At 42.8% G+C, this 19,234-nt stretch overlaps 1 protein-coding gene across 1 annotated transcript in view; it reads right to left on the bottom strand.

The window, feature by feature from the left end:
- Positions 1–17,200, bottom strand: part of CA8 (carbonic anhydrase 8) — an 86,708-nt gene extending 69,508 nt beyond the window's left edge. Inside the window, exons 1-3 of the mRNA XM_068525610.1 lie at positions 16,813–17,200; positions 15,348–15,539; positions 3,591–3,715 (exon numbers count right to left, since the gene is read on the bottom strand). Of these exons, the coding sequence (XP_068381711.1) occupies positions 3,591–3,715; positions 15,348–15,539; positions 16,813–16,912 (417 nt within the window). The 5' untranslated portion in view covers positions 16,913–17,200. The remainder of the gene's footprint in view (positions 1–3,590; positions 3,716–15,347; positions 15,540–16,812) is intronic.
- Between the last annotated feature and the right edge of the window lie 2,034 nt (positions 17,201–19,234).

Genomic DNA, 19,234 nt, shown 5'->3' on the forward strand with positions numbered 1-19,234 from the left:
CAACTAGAGAGAGAAAACCCACACGCCACAAGTAGAGAGGAGCCCACACGCCACAACAAAAGATTCCACACGCCTCAATGAAGATCCCGTGTGCCACAACTAAGACCGACGCAGCCAGAAAAATAAATTAAATAAATAAATCTTTTTAAAAATAAATAAATAAATAAATTGTTTAATGTCACAAACTGTGTTAATTTTTGAAGTGATGTGGGTGCTGACCACTCGTAGCATCAGAAATACATTCAGCATTGCTTTTATACCTGTATTTATAATTTTAAAAAGTCAAGAGGGAGCTTGATGAGCTTCTGTTATAAGCCATTCCCATGTTATATGTAACAGACAAGGTAATTGTTTACAGATGGCTGCTGAATAAACCATCCATTTAAGTTTAACTGAAATCAGCAAAAAGGAAATACGTATTGATGTGTCTTCTGGAGATTAAAGTTAGTCTTAAAATGTAAATAAGATATGGAAACTGTCCTAAAAAATCATTTTTTTCAATCACATCCCAGGTAAACAGCGCCCTCGCTCTCCACTGTCCTGTTGGCTATGTCCTTGGGTTCCAAGCGGCCCTGATGGCAGTATAAAACAGGGGGGATGGTGGGAAGTTACCTACTTATCCCCCCCATTAGGCATCTCATTCCCTCCGGGACTATTCTACATGGAGTCCCTCTCTCCTCTCCTTCACCAGCTCAGCCCTCTCCGCCTGAAAACGCAGCTCACCCTTCACAGCCTCCATTAAAACAAAACAAAAAACAGAAAGCACCTGACTCACAGCTATGCCCCTCAAACTCTGTGCACCCAAAAGACTGATGCACTCCACAGGATCCAGCACTAAACGAACGTCAGATGACTGACAGAAGTATTTTCTCTAGGACTGGATCAGAGATAATCTGGGATAACAAAGAATTCAAGTATTATTCATCAACTATTTTGGAAAAATTAGTCAGAAATTCCATCATCATAAGTATAAATACTTCTGCAGAAACGAAGCCTCACCACCAGAATTTAATCTCCACTCAACACAAACCATTACTTGTGCTTAATGGACGAGGGCAGTTAAAACTTCACCAAGTAGCAGGACCAATCTGCACGCTGGGTCCAAAATTCTATTCGACTGTGGGGCAAAGAGTACACATCACCAACTAGCCTAATCTCATGAAACTTCCCAAGACTGTAAATTCTGTGTGCCACAGGCAAAGTCACTGAACCCCCTCCAGAAGCTGGCGCCTACCCAAGGACTCCCATCTCTCCCAAAATTTTTGATTATGAGACTGTATCTTTGAAGGCTGGTTGAGATGAAAAAGCTTTTCAAACCCAAAGAAGAGGGCAGGGCCGAGGCCCTAACAGCCCAGTGTTTTCCTGCCCCTCCTCAGCCCGCCACTACCCTGCAGGTTTAATTATTTGGGATTGTCTTGTGTCCTCCCTCCTCTTTGATATGTTCTGGTGTGAACTCTTCCCTTTCACATTGGGTGAGGACAGGGCAGCAGCCAGAGGTGACACAGAGACAGGGCTGAATTGTTTCAAGGCACTAGAAGTGATAGGACGTCTGTGGGAACTGAGAAAAAAGCCCCTAGAAAGGTAACATTTGAAGACCCAACATCGCCCATCAAGGCCTTAAAGAAGCTGTCTCCTCTTACTGTCCTCGGCATCACAACACACTGCAACTGTTTTTCCCTCCATCCTCAAAACATTTAATATTTCAGTTTTTTTTTTTTTTTGGCTGTGTTGGGTCTTTGTTGCTGTGCGCGGGCTTTCTCTAGTTGTGTCGAGCAAGGGCTCTCTTCGTTGAGGTGCGAGGGCTTCTCATTGCAGTGGCTTCTCTTTGTTGCAGAGCATGGGCTCTAGGTGCGTGGGCTTCAGTAGTTGTGGCACACAGCCTCAGTAGTTGTGGCTCACGGGCTCTAGAGCGCAAGCTCAGTAGCTGTGGCACAGGGGCTTAGCTGCTCCACGGCATGTGGGACCTTCCCAGACCAGGGCTTCAACCTGTGTCCCCTGCATTGACAGGCGGATTCTTAACCACTGTGCTACCAGGGAAGTCCTAATATTTCACTTTTAAGACCTGAGTTTTTTTAATGAAAGGGATATTTTGGGCTTTCAAAAGAAATTTTTTAATGATTATTAAAGTAACATTGAGAAATACTTTCTCTAACTTCATTCTTTAAGGTACATATGTCATTTATATAAGTTAAACAGTAGTGACTTCCAGGCAATGAGGCAGGTATGGATGTGGTATCTGGCCAGGAGCAATTCCATACTTAAGTATGTGCAGTTGGGAAAGACAGACAAGGAAGACTGGCGTTTCGGCAGCCCCTGAAATGTACTATTACTTGACACTGATGGGCTATTTCCCAGGAGAGAACTGCGGTCCTTATAGAAATAAATATGAACAACAGAGACATCCTGTCAATTTCACCAATGTGGGTTGTCTCTGATGTACCCGGCACTGCACTAAATGTTGGGAGTAACACGGAGAGTGAAAGGGAGACTTTTTCTTCAGGAGCTGTCTTAGCTCGGGCTGCAATAACAAATTACCATAGACAGGAGGCTTAAACAACAGAATTTATTTCTCCCACTTCTGTAGGCTGGGAAGTCCAAGATCAAGGTGCCAACAGATCTGGTGTCTGGTGAGGGCACACTTCCTGGCTTGGAGATGGCGGTCTTCCTGCATCCTCACCCGGCAAAAAGCAGGGAGAAGCAAACTCTCTCTGGACTCTTATGAGGGCACTAATTCCACTCATGAGGGTCCCACCCTCATGACTTCTTCTAATCCTAATCACCTGCCAAAGGCTCCACCTCCTAATACCATCACATCAGGGGGTAGAGTTTCAACATATGAATTTGACTGAGGGGGCAGGGATCACAAACACTTCAGTCCATAACAGGAGCCCACACTCAGTGAGAAGGACTCTTTAAACACTAAAGGTTACAATGCATGAGATCAATGTCACAGAAGCAATCCATCAAGGGCACTGGGAGCACAGAAGAGGAAGAAATTAATTCTGCTTAGGGAAGGAACTCAGAAAAAGTCCCATGGAAGAAGTGATACTCTCACTAGATACTGAAGAAAGAGCTGGAGTTGGCTAAGATAAGTAGGGGAGAGAATTCTTCAGACAAAAGAATGACTCTCTAAAACTCTTTCTCTCTCTCACTCTCTAACTGCTTGAGGTGAATAAAACCAACTTGCCAATTTTAACAAGCGTTAAACCAGACTTTTAATTACTGTTGAGGTTTCTCCAAAAGTTATTTGTTTTCAGCTTATCATCTATTCATAGCATCCACAAAAGTGACCTCCTGAATTTGCAGAGGCAGCAGAATTTTTACAACAGTAATAATACTAAGATGAAACTTAATAGCATAGATTGCCTTTATAACCAACAGCCCATGTGCATTCTCCAAGCCCACTAAGGCTGATGGGAAGCCTCATTTGCTGCCCCAAGCTTGTATTTCATGGAGCACTTTTTTATTTTAATATAAATTGATTACATTCAAGAGCTACACATCTACTTTTAAACTAAACCATTTTCAGTAAATCGCTGAATACTTTACATGAACAGCAAAAGTTTTACAAGCTGATTTGTTCTTCTTACCTCCATGGGAAAAGCTTTGAAATTAACTGTGTGCTCAGAACCACGCTGGTTTTCTCTTCCCCAATGAAATCTGACTTCATACAGCTCAAATTCATGCCCTTGAGGCAATGGACCTCCGGAGAGAACTGAAAAAAGAAAATAAATTCTATTTAATTACATCTCAAACACATTCATCAGCACATCACTATAAACACTAGGGACATTTTTTTGCCAAAAAGGTCTCATGAGCTCTATAGAATAAATTCACATAACCAAAATGAAGAGTGAATCACAACTGTGAGATGAATTTATACTGTCATCTTAATACAGTAAAAGTTCAAAAACTCTGAAATACTTGGGAATGATATGTATATGTTAACTTCTTGTGTATTTTAGGCATAGGAGTTGACAGAAAATAAACACAGTAGCTATTTTTACTCCCCGACACTTAAACTTAGCATTGATCAGGGGACAAGAATATGGTCTGAGTCTCAGGCTGACCAATAATTCGCTATAGACCTATCAATAAATTGAAACTTGTTTACAGATAATCCATTTACAGGAGCAGGCTTTCAACTGAGACAACAGATGTCAGCCAACAAAATTATCCATGCAACGAATTATTATTAAGCCAATTTGATTTTTCAACAATGAAATCACATTTTTAAAAAAGCAATCTATCATCCAGTGTCACATAAATGTAAACAAAATTGTAATTAAATATTAACAATACTTAAAATATTAAATTTAGTTCTATGGAGCCCTGTCTCTATGTCTCAATTCTGGAGATAACCCAGAACTTTGTCCCAAACAAGAGCACTCTAAAGGATGATAAAAAAAATACATCTTGTCTTGAAGCAACAAAATACTTTGATTAGTTAACACTCCCTGATATCATATGGAAAAACCTGACATAAAGTTTATTATAAAGGGCCAATTCTGACACAAATAAAGGTTGTTTGCATTTTTCCTGTTAACAAAACTGTTCATTCTAAATGGTATCAGCTAAGAATTATGGGTTATTTTCAGCCAAGGAGCTGACAAAATTCACCCTCTCCCCCAGATGTGGTCTCTTTGAAAGACGTTAGTGTTCACACGTGGATTGCCATTGTGCAGGAAGCAACGGCGGCCAACCTGAGTGCCCCACTGCGGATCAGCTTTGTTCTCCATCCTTCCCCTAAACTCAAAGGAGAAGAAGGGGAGTTGGTGCAGCCATATTTATTTGTTTGGTTGGTTCATCTAATAACTTTTCCCCGAAAGAATTTAAAGCTGCTCCCATCAAAGTTCCTATCCTGCAGCCAGATGGCATAAATCAGAAGGAAGAGCAAAGGGCAAACAAAGACAGAGGCAGAAAAGAGACGGAGCAATGAGGCCATGGCACAAGCGAACATCTCGCAGACCTCGCTGAAAGCGCCCTACATATTTGGTGCTAAGCCTGCCTCCAGCTCCAACAAAGAAGAAAACCAGCAGCAGCAAAAAGGCACTTTAATTTTTCAAGGGCTTAACCCTCACATCTGGGGGAAAGGGAAGTGCAGTGATGGCCTTTAGGATGACACCATGTCACAAGACTGTAATGCGTTCCTCACGCTTGGTCTTTTTCTAAGTTTCGACGCAACTCTGAGGGGTCAGTGTTATCATCCCATCGACGTGGCTGAGACAGGCTGAGCGCGAGCAGCCCCAGCCAACCAGCGAGCCAGCTCCAGGAGCCTGGAACCCGAGCTTGTGACCCACAGCCCACGGTGAGATGGGGAAACCGAGCTTTCGGTACCCGTGAGCATGACCCAGAAAACAGTGGTCTTTAAGCCTAGATTTCTAAACCGCAGCCCCTCCTTTGAGTATTACACCTCATCCTATTTCCTGAACAACCCAAGAAAAATGCAAATACATGGCTAAAAAGGGATTACTGAATCCAGAACCACAATGCAGGCTCACTGCATCTTCTTCAGTAACCATCATGCTGTGGATTGAAGAAGGTCTAAAGTGTTTTGATCTCAACCAGAGTGTCGCAGCTTCTGAATACCCTCCAAACTCATTCCCTTACCATGGCTGTCCGAACTGGGTCTTAAGAAAAATGGGAAAGAGGCCTGGAGTCCACCCACTGTGTGCCCCACCTCCCAACCAAAAAGAATAAACGGGAAAGGCTTCTTGGGAGTCTTGAGGTAGCAGGTAGATGGGCCCCCGGACTGGACAGCTGGAGTTTGTCAAGTGGAATAAACTGGGGCTTTGTTTTCCCAGACACTCCAAGGACCAAGTTAATGGCGGGAGCTGAGCTCTGCTGGAGTAAAGAGATAAGATGACCCCTCCTGAGGTCAAGGAGAACTCCCCAACTGCAAATGCACAGAAAGGCTCCTCGGGAGTCAAAAAGGGAGGGGGCGTTACCCCATTCCACGCTGGAATCCATCTTGGCAAAAAGGTGCGCACACGTATCAGGGAAGGACCCTAGGACAGGTCAGGTGTGGGAAAAGAAAAAGATAATCGGCCAAAGGTAAACAAAGAGCCGGAAGAACTGCCCTATGTAAATGATTCAACCACCTCTTTACTGCGCTTCTCCTCATTAGGGAGGACACCCACACCCTTTCTCTCCAGGTATGTATTTCTGCCTTGCTTCTGTCTTAAATAGTTTCTCAGTGTGCTCTCCCACATGTTGTGCTGTGTCTCTGATAATAAACTCTGTATCTCCTTTTGCAGTTTTTGCCTCCTTGAGAAATTCATTTTTCAAACAGGGCAAGAGCCAGGGCAACTTTGCCTCTAGCCTCTAGCCCCTGGTAGACTAGCGGCTAGGATTTCTGGTTTTCACTCAGGCTACGTAGGTTCATTTCCTGGGCAGGGAACTAAGATCTCGCTTCAAGTCACTGCTCACTGCTATCTCCCTGAGATCAGTCTCATGCTTGCTGCACCCCAGCCTGCACCATTTGAAATGGAAACACCCTTCACCTTGTGGGTCTACGACCCAACTCGAGGCTTTTGTCTTGGACGAGGCTTAGCTCCACACGGCCAAGGGAAAAGAAAGGGGAGTACTGTGGAATGAAGCATATGTGAGATTGGAAAGAGGACTAAAAATATCTTTTCCCAAAACATTTTCATCAGGTACACACACACACACATACACATAGAGTTTCTGAAACTGTTTCAGAGCAGTGCACCAGTAATTCCTTATAGCAACGGATGAAGCTGATTCTGTCAGTGATTTCAGGGGCCAAAAAGAGATCTGTGCTTCACACGTATACCCTCCCACCTGACCGATGGCCAATATTTCTTTAAACCTTGGGAATAGAACTGATATTTTAAATGCCCTGGAAATTCAAACTGCACAGATGTATGTCTTACTGGGGAGAAGTTCCAGGCCCACAGGGGTTCCACTGAAAAATATTTCAACAAATATTTTTTGATCATCTACACTGTAGCAGGCACCATATTCAGTGTTTAACATACATTGATGTTGGGCTTCCCTGGTGGCGCAGTGGTTAAGAATCTGCCTGCCAATGCAGGAGTCACGGGTTTGAGCCCTGGTCCGGGAAGATCCCACATGCCTCCGAGCAATTAAGCCCGTGTGCCACAACTACTGAGCCTGTGCTCTAGAGCCTGTGAGCCACAACTACTGAGCCCACGTGCTACAACTACTGAAGCCCACGTGCCTAGAGCTCGTGCTACGCAACAAGAGAAGCCACTGCAATGAGAAGCCCACACACTGCAATGAAGAGTAGTCCCCGCTCGCTGCAACTAGAGAAAGCCTGGGCGCAGCAACGAAGACCCAACACAGCCAAAAATAAATAAATAAAAATTTTTAAAAAGATACATTGATGTTGACAAAACAGACAAAATTCACCGGCTTCATGGATCTTACATCCTATTGGGATGAAATGAGAATTTATATATTTATGAAGATCAGACTTTTACTGTGATATTTGGTCATTACATGGTCATTATTTCAAGAAAATTATGAAACCAGATCCTCAGGGTCTTACATTCTATTGGGTTGAAAATGAACACAAAGAAGGGAAGCATTTTGCCTAAGCCTGGTCCCCAGGGAGAGGTGACAAAGGGGCAGCTTTCAGCCAGGAATTGGCTCTGGTACCTTTCACTTTTGCTGCAGAAGAATAATCCAAAGTTAAACTACACTAAAATCACAAGGCGCTGCAAAGCCATAAAAAATGACAAAATCCTGAATTCAGAATTTTATGAGGTGCCAGGTAAAAGCATTACCTGTTCATCCCCCAAGAATGATTGTGTTTACAGACAACAAATAAATAGCAGGTCTCTTTTATCCATTTGGAAACATCCTCTCAAGGCATTATTCTTCCTTTTGACCATTTACTTGTTTTATAAGAAAACTAGTCATACCAAAAGAAGAGCACTTTTCCTACATTTATGAAGATCAAATTTTGCTTAGTGATATTTTGTCACTATATGGCAGGTTTATTAGTTGTGGTGCCATTATGTCCAATAAAATTACAAGGAAACGTGAAACTCACACTGATGACATGCTACATTTGCTGAGAGTAACAAACTTGTGAAAAGGATACAGTATACACTGATGCCATTGCTACCACCTCCGTTGTCTTTAATGCTTTTTCTTTGATAGGCACAGCCATTACGCTTATAGACATAAAAGAGTTCCTTTCAGAAGCTTCTGCAAAATATGGGAATCCCATAGAGACATGACATATATACATTTACCTAAATCCATTTAAGCTTCTAAAATCCTTTGCTGAAAACAGATTTGCCAGATAGTTCAAAAGCTGTTTCCCCCTCATTTCATTGGAGTTCAACACACACGTTTTGAGATGGTCTCCATGCCCAGCCCTGTGCTGACCACTGAGTGTATAAAAGGAAGGATATAGTCTCAGCACTGGCAAGGCATTCTCTGTGCTTAAGCAACTAAACGTGATTGCATCGGGGCAGGAGGGGAAAATGCACAAGGCACTTGGAGGGCGCCCAGCAGGGTCCAAGCCAAAACCAAAGGGGGGTCAGAAAGTCAGGGAAGACTTTCCGGAAGAGATGACAGCTAAGCAGAGTCTTGAAGGGTAAGCTAACAGCAGAAGTGAGAAAGTACATTCCGAGCAGAGAGAAGAGGCTCAGAAAGGCTCAGAGATGGGAAATGGCCTGAGGGTACTCCAAGACAATAAAGTCAGAGGTACCCAACGGCCAAAGGCAGGCCTCAAGGTGTGAACATCAGGACGGGATGGCAGCTCATGTGGAGGGGCTGGAGTTTATCGTGGAGGGAATCATCGTTAGCTTTTAAGCAGGAGGCTAATATTTTTGCATTTTAAAATATTACTCCCAGGTCTGGGACTTCCCTGGCGGTCCAGTGGTTAAGGCCCCACACTTCCACTGCAGGGGGCATGGGTTCGATCCCTGGTCGGGGAACTAAGATCCTGCAGGCTGCGTGGTGTGGCCAAAAGAAAAATATGGATTAAAATATTACTCCCAAGGGGACTGCCCTGGTGGCGCTATCGGATTGCTATCACCTGTACCAATTTGAGGAACCTGGGATTAGAAGAATTCTAGAGGTTTCCTTCCAATCATGTCCCTCTCTCAATTTGATTTCCCTCAATCCAGGAATGCTGTGTTTCGCCACTATTTATTTTCAGAACGTGAAGCTTTTACTCTTGAGTTAGTTTCTCCCACACAGTTGTAAGGCCAAGCCTGTAGATGCTATTACCTAAGATTTTGTAACTTGTTGAAACCAGTATCATCTGTAGAGACTCCAAGTTTCCAGAATTTGGAGTTCTCTGGCCTTCAGAGTTACTTGTTCATATGTGTACAGCTCTGTATAAAAGCTTCATTTTAAAGAAAAAAAAAAAAAAAAGAATTCGCCTGCCCATGCAGGGGACACGGGTTCGAGCCCTGGTCCGGGAAGATCCCACATGCTGCGGAGCAACTAAGCCCGTGCGTCACAACTACTGAGCCCGCGTGCCACAACTACTGACCCTGCACTCTACAGCCCGTGCTCCGCAACAAGAGAAGCCACCGCAATGAGAAGCCCACGCACCGCAACGAAGAGTAGCCCCCGCTCGCCGCAACTAGAGAGAGTCCGCATGCAGCAACGAAGACCCATCGCAGCCAAAAATAAATAAATTTATTTTTTAAAAAAAATATATATATATTACTCCCAGGTCTACATGGACAGCGGACCAGCAAAGAGCAAGCGCAGCTGTTGAGAAAGCTGCTGTCACAGCCGGCCGAAGACGAGGAGGCCAGGAGACAGAGGCTGCTGAAGCCACAACTCCAACGTGCAGGGACACCAACGCCAATGGTCCCTGATGTGTCCCCCGAAGGATCAGAGGCCCCCAAAGTTCATTCTCAATAGGTTTAAAGATTTTATAACCTCAGTTTAACTTTTAAGGAATCCCAAATATATTCAGAAAGCATTCCAAAAATAGTATTAATTAGTTCTTTTTTAACATTTGAAGTCTTAAAAGCAGCAATCAATATTTTTTTAACAGTCCTTAGCTTTTAACCTACAGCTTTATTTCATATTAAAGAATAAATATCATCAGCTCATTAAGTGTAGCACTAACATAACAGTAGGGAGAGGAGACCAGTTAAGCTGGGTCTGTATAAGCAAAGTGAAGGAGATGAAGGCAACTGTCCAGGTAATTCAAGTCCCCCAAAGTCAGCTAATAATACATATAATCATAAATGAATTCAAATTTTGCTCTCCTGGTTGCCCTCATTTATAGGAACTTCTCTGAGAAGAGACAAGTGAATCTCTAATTCTGGTAGTAAATGATCAATAAGTATGTATTAATGAACGGAGGGCTATCACATGAGGACCAGTGGAAGGAACTAATTATGTCCGAAAGGAAAAATGGCAACTCCATGGTATGATGATGGTAGTCAATATTTTAAAGAATGTCATGTGAAAGTACAATTTTATGTGTTCCATGTCGGTCCAGAATCCCAAAACAGAAACAATGAGGGCAATCCCAGAAACTTTTCGATCCGGGGAATTACTCAAAAGCAAAATGGATTTCCTCAGTGAGGAATGAATTTCCTTTCCTGAGCTGTTCAAGCTGAAGCCACCCAGACACTTGCCAGAGCGTCTGAGATATGGGGGCTGGATTGGGGGCCTCCAGGGGCCCATCCCACTGCGTGAATCTATGATTCAGCCCCTTTCCTAAACTCATGGGCTGCCTTAGTGGAAATCAAAACACTGAAGAAAGCAGCATACAGTCTGTGTGAGTGAGCTGCTGAAAGGTGATCGTATCACAAGAGAAAAGGGTGGAGGAAGAAACTTTGAGAAATCCCATCATTTAAGGTTAATGGGCCATGAAGAACTGGCAAAGGAAAGGCAGTCAAAATTAAGAAGAAACATCTATGACGTGTCATAGAGACCAACAGGAGAAAGAGTTTCCAAAAATTCCACTGCAAATGCAGCAGAATTAAAGTATTTTGAGAATTTTAAAGTGGCCATTGGATCGTAGAATGAGATTATCAGTGACCTTAGTTTGGGAACTTTCAGCAGGGGACTGGGGGTGAAAGGTTCCTGTTCGTGACATGCCTCAAATTTAAAACCCCAGGTAGGGTTATTATATGTGGGAACTATACCGTTAGGATTATTTTAAAAGCTTTAATTTAGTAAGTGGAAGCATTTAAATTACACTACAATCGTTGTAATTCTTTTTGGTAATTCTGTATCCTTTTTTAATATAAACAAAGCAAAAAAATTTTAATTGTGCTTATTCTACAGATTTTTTTATTTAAAAAAAGCAGCATCCAAGGAAACTTCAACGCATTATTACCAAGTGAAAGAAGCCAAGTGGAAGGCTATAAAATGTATGATTCCAACTATATGACACTGTGAAAACTGCAAGGCTATGGAGACAGTATAAAGATTAGTGATCACCAAGGGTTGGGGAGAGGAAAGGAAGAACAGGAGCACAGAGGAGTTTTAGGGCACTGAAACCATTCTGTATGACACTACAATGGTGGATACGTGCCATTAAACGTTTGTTCAAGCTCATGGAATGTAAAACCCCAAGAGCGAACCCTAGTGTAAACTATGGACTTGGGCGCTGAGGAGGTGTCAATGCAGGGTCATTAACTATAACAGATGTACCCTCTGGTTACACTGTTTGGCCTGCAGTCAACAACCAGATGCTGCCAGCCAGGTGCGAGCCATCACACCCCTTCCCTCAGAGAAATCCGTAAACCTACAAAGGCTGCTCCAACAACACAGCCTGGTCCTATGTAATCGTGTTACTGTGACATCCACCAGACCTCAATCCCTGCCCATGTGCAGAGCCTCCGATTCAATTTTTAGACCCATTCCTAAATATGAACAAAGAGCCAAAGATCGCTGGACATTTGAGAAGCATCTCCAACATAAAACAGAGACACCAAAACAAACAGAAGAAGGATCCCAGAATAAAACAGAGACATACGGGAAATAGAAAAAAAAGCAATACAGAAAAGAACGAAGAAAGATCCCATAATCATGAAATAAATACTGGCAGCCATATTTTTTTTAATTCATAGAATAAACACAATTTTTTAGAAATTAAAAATATAAGAGCAGAGATTAGAAGTTTAATAGAAAGATAGAAGTTGAGGAAATCTACCAGAAAGTAGAAGAAAAAGACTTAAAAAAAAAAAAACTTATCAATGAAATAATGTAAGAAAATTTCTAAGAAATGAAAGACAATTATCCTGACTGAAAGGGCCCACCAAGGACCCAACAGAGAGACACACAAGGTATGCAAACAATGACTCTCACAAGCCCTTCTTCTCAGCAAGTTATTGGGAGATGAACTGTAGGAGGCAATAAACCAACAAATCCCTGAAATGAAAGAACAACCTCAAAAAGAGGATGTCTCATCATCCGGGAAACACGGAATTGGACACAGAGACAAGCCAAGGGACTTCCTAGGCCTGAGGTCCAGGGAGCTGTGGGCGACAGCAGTCCAGACGGGCTGAAGAGGGGAAGGATGGATGAGAGGACTGGAAGGGCTTTTTGAATGTCCTGGGAGAAGATGTGCCTGCCAGACATCAGAGAGTTTGGAAATGAAATCATGGTGGATAAACAAAAAACCAAAGAAACAAAAATATACCAACTCCGGGCAGAGGCGGGGGGGAACCCCACATTATTCAATAAAGGAAACAGAATATAGTCTCAGCTGGAAATGATAGTTACACAGTCATAATAATAAAAACACTGAGCTAATTTAAATAACAACTGTAATTGAAGTACACAGGGACGATGGGGGGGCAAACCCACGATGGGGGAGGGTAATAAGAGAACTAGCCTCGTCGTCCATCGTAGGGAGTTCACAGATATCTTAAATATCAAAGCACGACAGTATAAATATGCTATTGAGAAATGTGGAAGTGACAGCAGGAAAAACAGCTAAGAGATGAAAGTGGTCGTAACCAAGGCAAACAATTTTAAGTGGGGAGGGGTGGGTTATAACCAGAGGCAGAGACAAATATAGTACTAGCCAACTATTTAAATTATGTTTACATTCTATTTTGATAAAGCTTGAATTAAATAAATGAAATACAGGATGTTCAGGGCTTGCAGACCATTCCTTTGAAAAACTTATATATGCTAGGAAGCAAATATTATTTATTAAACTGGTCCAGACATGGGATTTTTTTGGTTACTTTTTTTAAAGCTTGGAGAAACACTGAAAGGGAAGAAACAATGAAGAAATGATTATACTGGCAGAAAGGAGACGGGCATCTGAAGAAGCAAGGTCTCCGAGGAGTCAGAAGTAAGGGGTCTGGAGTGTGCACGTCAAATCAGACCCAGACGAAAATACAGATAGCTCTTCCTCGGCGGTCGGGGTGGACCCTGTGGGCGGAGAGTCGAAACACTGCTTGATCAGCTCCGTTTTGGGAGGCGATAGGGGGCCAAGGAAAAGGTTGAGAAGGCTTGAGAAGGTACCAGAAGAAAATGGTCAACTCAATGTGATGGAGTAAATTTGATCTTCAAGCAGGAATGGACACACAGTCTTAACTGACAGCATTTGGACTCAGTCATTCCTCTATGCTCCCGTATTTACACTGATGCTCTAAACGACTGTGTTTTCATTAATATGAATCCTCAGGAACCTTCTTATCCATTTGTATACAAACCAACATTCAATCACCATGGTGCTTGATGTGAAATGCAAGTTAGTTGTATAGATATATAAATGTTTATTTCCAGAAGTGAAAAAGCATGTCAACATACCAATAAACCTTAAAACGTAATACCAACATTACCTTAAAATGTTTTTTATGTCAGGACAGTCAGCATACAATAATTTTACTATACATTTTATAAATAATACATAATGTCCCATCATAGATAACCCCCCCCAAAAAAATCTGATTTAAGTTCAAATTTACACCTGAAGCTGTCTCTTTGACTACATCCATACAACACCTAGATTCTGTTTTGGGTGATGCCCATACCTTGACTAGACTCAGAGCAGCTGGGAAGACTCTGAACTGGAGCTCAGGAACATTCACAATGAATAAAATATCCATAGTTGGAAATCAATACCTGCCCTGCCTAATAAAAAACCAAAGATTTTACGGCTTGAAATATCAAATTTATCAATTCAGAATTAATTTGAGTACAGCTGATCTCTGTTTATCAAACGCTTCCTAGTATTTCAACGTACTCCTAATTTTACATTCTTTCCAAGAGGGAAATAGAGTTATTATTCACTATGAAAAGCAAGAAATTAATGCTAATTTTAAAATATTCCACTCTCCTCTCTCCTACATTTAAGCCAAAAGCCAATTTCCTTAGTAATTACCCAACAGCTTTTCTAAAAAACATTTCAGATCCGTCTCAAATAGGTTCAGAGGGGAGGAAGAGAGTTAAAAAATAAATGAGTAAAAGTAGGAGCTTTGTTTGCCATTTAAATCTTTTGCTGAGTTTAGAGGCTGTTTTTGATTGCTATTAATTAAAATTCTTCTTGTCATATTAATTTAGCAGAGAAAATTAATTTGAAAAGTCTATCTTGAATGTCAGATTATGTCAATAAATCCTAATCTTTAGTTTTACAAGGCAGTAAAACAGAGAATTATAATTATCTACATGATTTATTTTTTTGTTTGTTTAAAATGGAAAGTTTATTTGCTCAGTACACCAAACAGACTGCAAGCACTGTCATGACAAATATACAGAAATATGCAGATCAACATAAAATAGTAATTTAGTTTAAATGAAGGGAAATCTCTTTAAATGTTATGACAACGTACTCCCAAGAATCTTTTTTTCAGTTAATTATACATTTCAATAAAATAAACGGTAATGAATTAAGTGGAAGTTAGCTTGTGAATTTTTCTTAAAAATAAAAATCCAACCCTATCAATTCATGCCAGTTAAACACTCTAACTAAAATTTCCAAGTAAGTGTAAAAGGAGATGGAGTTAGTTACCTTTTTTGCTCAAACAGTCCCAAGGAAAATGGTTACTACAAATACAGCAGGCAAACTGTTAAGACCGACCAATCTAGAACATACTGTTAAGCCAATCGACACTTTAGGACAAAATGCAGATTGGTACACTTGTGTATACTTTTGCTCAAATTCCACAGGGTTGGAATTTGACCAACTAGAGTTGTTCCAGTAACGTCACACAACATGGAACAACCAACTGACACCTTCATAATTTCATCCTTCCATCCTTCCAAAAATGTTTCAGAAAAGTATTCCCCCGAAATGCATTTTATAGCCTATAAAGGTATCCTGACAACAGAGCTAGGTTAGTTCTACCTTTAAGGTTACACAAGCTATATAAACTTCTAGTTTAAGAAGCACGCAGAAACATCTAGAATACCTGATTTTGACTTCAGGATAACCTGAATGGTGTGCCCATCGTTGGCGACCTCACAGTCCCGGCAGACCACATAATTCGGGGAGAGGCGGACATCCAGCAGCGAGGGGTCGTATCGAGCTTCTCTTGAGTTCAAGTTAATGGGAGACTGGTACTCCCCATTAGCGTCCGGAAACACCAAGCCCCACTCAACACCTGAGGACAAAAGGAAGCGAACTTAGACTGAAAAAATAAGTTACAGCAAAATGTAACATGGGGAAAACTAGTTTAAACACTACTTATGATCCTTGCCATTATTAAGAAGGTTATGACTACTGTCCCTTTACAGATAAAATATGGTAATAATAATGTGTGTGAATTTTTGCATTCATATTTTGAATGATCTGATGTTATCAAATAACACATTCAAAGTCTTGGACTAATAAAATATTCTATTTGCCTACATAGAGGTACTAATTTATGGCTCTAGAAAATTAAATCATCTTTAAGTGATTAGAAAAAAAATGATACCACAAAAATTTCCTCTGCTCATTAGTTCAATTATGTGCAGTACTTGGGAAATTCCTATAACTCTCAGCGTTCTTGGTGAGAGCCAAAAACCATAAATCTGTTGCTAGTGAATAAACACTTGTCAGAAATGCGAACACAGTATTCTGAAGTGTGCATATGCGTATATACGCATACCTGTATATACATAATATATACATAACACTCTTTTCGTATTTTTATAATTCAAGTTGTAAACTCTACATCTGTTTCAACGTATGTAGCCAACATCAGCACCAGTAGTCAGCTCTGTTAGGAGTCCTACACCTTCAGGGATACATTTAAGAAACTAAACTTTTTATTAAAAGGTCAGCTCCCGTCTTGCCAGGTCCACTGATTCAGCTCAACACTCAGGAAGACTTGAGCGGTGTCAGCATCCTCAGCGAACAGATCAGTGGCTCAAATACTTTCTCCCCGCAGGCAAGCAAGAAACTAATAGTTTCACTAACGCTATATGAGAAAAGAATCTGAAAAAGAATGAATATATGTAGATGCATAATTGAATCACCTGGCTGTACATCTGAAACTAACACAACGCTCTAAATCAGCTATACGCCAATAAATTTTTTTTAAAAAAGAAACTAATAGTTTCACTAACGCTGTACTCTCAAGGTGTTGAGTACAGCACAGCGCGGCTCTTCTCGCTACTCGCAAGACGGAAATGTCACCGCCGCAGCCTTCAGGCTCGCCCTCCGGACCGCGGCAGGTGCCAACCGCTGCCCGGCGGCAAGGGCGGCTCCCCGACGCGAACGCAGGCGGCGGGCACCCCCGCTCTCCCCGGAGCGCCTGGTGCCCCGAAACCGGCCGGGGGCGTGGGCAAGCGTCGGGGACGCACGCGGGAAAGAGCGGACGCGGGGCGCGCCGAGCGCGCCAGAGCAGCGGGACACCAGCGGCGCCAGCCTCCCGACTCGCGGCCGGTTACCTTCCTCGTAGCCCCAGTCCACACCCTCCTCCTCTTCCTCCTCATCCTCCTCCTTCTCCGGGAAGGGCACGGAATCTTCGATGAAGCTCAGGTCAGCCATGGGGAGGCCGTGGGTCCCCTCGGCGCTCTCGCCTGAGGTGCCTGCGCCTCTGCGAGGCTAGCGCTCCGGAGCGCCAGGGGGAGCGCGCGAGGGGGCGCACGGGGCGGTGGGAGCGCGCGTGCAAGTGGGAGCGCTCCCGCGAGTGGGAGCGCGCGTGTGTGAGTGAGGCAAGCGCGCGAGAATGAGTGTGAGCGCGTGCGGCGAAGGGCAACGTGGGTGTGAGCGCGCGTGCGAGCGCGAGCGGCGTGAGGCGGGAGTCGTCGGGCGGCCGGCCCGGGGGGTGGGGGCGTGCCCGAGTCCGGCAGGAGCGCGAGAGAAGCCGCGGCTCCGAGAGCGCGATCAGGCGAGTTATAAACTCGGTCGGGGCGTGGCTGGCACGGGAGGGACCGCCCCCTGCGCTCAGGCGGGGGCCCGGGATGGACCGCACGAAAAGGCCCCGGGGCTCCGGGCCGAACCCACGGAAGCAGAAGAACCCACCCCTAGACACACACACACGCACGCACGCACGCTCGGCCTCCCGCGCCCAACCCCGGTGCGTAGGGCCTAGGCCAGGGGCTTCCTACCCTAATTTAGTGTCATCTTATTCCAGGAAATACCACAAAGAAAGAAAGGGGTCGGGGAGAAGAGACACGAATTGCCCCGGATAAGAGTAAAGAGAAGGCTGGGGAACCCTGTACCAAAACAAACAAAAGTTTCCCGCTCCGAATCTTAGTCGTTGAATATTTACTTTTTAATTCATCCTTAGAGACCAGCGGAAACGATTATGGAAAATTTTCCAGGAAAAGTATAGTTCCTAAAAACGCTTAAGGAAAAAAAAATTGTTTTAATCTAGAGAGGAAATTTAGGGAAATTTTTCCATTAAAAAAAAAAAGGCAAGAGGAGTGAAAGATAGTAAAGAAAGGCTGTTTAGTTTTAGTTTTAAGCCTGGCTTAAAACTTCGGGCGCAGCTGACTGTGTACACAGCTCCCAACCACCTGGTGAAATCGTGTAAATAATGACATGCACACATTACATAACAAACGGGAACTTTCCTGATCCAAAGAGTCACCTCTTGAATATGCTTCTCAATCCAGGGTGAATGACTTCAACCCCCTGTTCCAAGAGCTTTTAACTCAGAGCAGGTTAACCCCGCATTTTTAGAAGGTCTGTGTGCATAGTAAGCTCAGATTTGGACCTTAGGTAAGATTTTTTTTAATGTGCACCAAAATGTTAGCAGTTTGAATAGCGGGTTCCTAAATGATACCATCCTTATGAATGATTAATTCCTCGTGTAAGGATGGAGATGCTCACTTTGGAGATTTTTAATTTCTGTGTTCCTAGCCCTCACTGCCTACTCAGCCCTCCACTTTTATAAAAAGCGACTTTATGGGCTATTAGAAATTTCTCCGGAAAATGGATTGGGACTGAAGGGGGCGGGGGGGGGGGGGGTCGGACTCAACCAATTCTGCCACTTTCTGGAATGTTTAGCAAAATAGATAAAAGCTAAAAAAAAAAAAAAAAAATAGATAAAAGCTATTGGTCACCTTTAGCTTTGAGGATTTCAAGCATTCTTGTAATTTCTCTTTCGCCTTAACACAGAGACCAGAAAGTCCACCATTCAGAGGACTGATACACAGTTTGAGAGAGACTAAATTCATTCTTCACTCACTGCCTTTTGGTGTTCTTTAGTGGAGACCCTCCCTCTGCACCCCAGTAAGCCTGGGATTGATAGAAGCAGAGGTCTACCCTAAAGATATAGCCTTTAAAAATAATAAGCACTGCCCAAAATATTAACCACTTTCCACTGAAGTTCTTCTGAAAGGAACATTTTATTTCTTTTTCCGTTTTTGAAAACTTTTTCACAGTCTTGAAAATTTCAACCGACTTTCTTTTTAGAAGTAGGTTCACACATTCATCAAATGCTGCAACTCATGGAACCCAGGCAGGATCTTGAGAACAAGATCACTTTGTGACCTTGAGCTCGTCAGCAGTGTCCATTCCCCATTGCCCCCAAACCTGCATAGATGCTAGATTGCAACCACTGTGTGACCACCAATTTCATTTAAAGGATCAGATGAATTATAGAGATGTTTACCAAACCAGAGGACAGCAAAATCTTGTGGGAAAAGCTCAGTTTTCCATGAGTAAATGGTGCGCCGTATCTACAACAGATAGGCTGAAAGATTGAATTGTTAATGCTGAATTTTGCAACTTATAGACAATTTTGCATATAGCCCACGATGTATCACCATTCATAAATACAGTTAGCTACTAGACAAACGTATGTTTACCCATATTTGTTCTTTGTGAATTTTTCAACATCATGTGTGTAATGTAACTCCT

Source organism: Eschrichtius robustus, chromosome 17 (genome assembly GCF_028021215.1).
Source record: "Eschrichtius robustus isolate mEscRob2 chromosome 17, mEscRob2.pri, whole genome shotgun sequence".
In the NCBI taxonomy this organism is placed as follows: Eukaryota; Metazoa; Chordata; class Mammalia; order Artiodactyla; family Eschrichtiidae; genus Eschrichtius; species Eschrichtius robustus.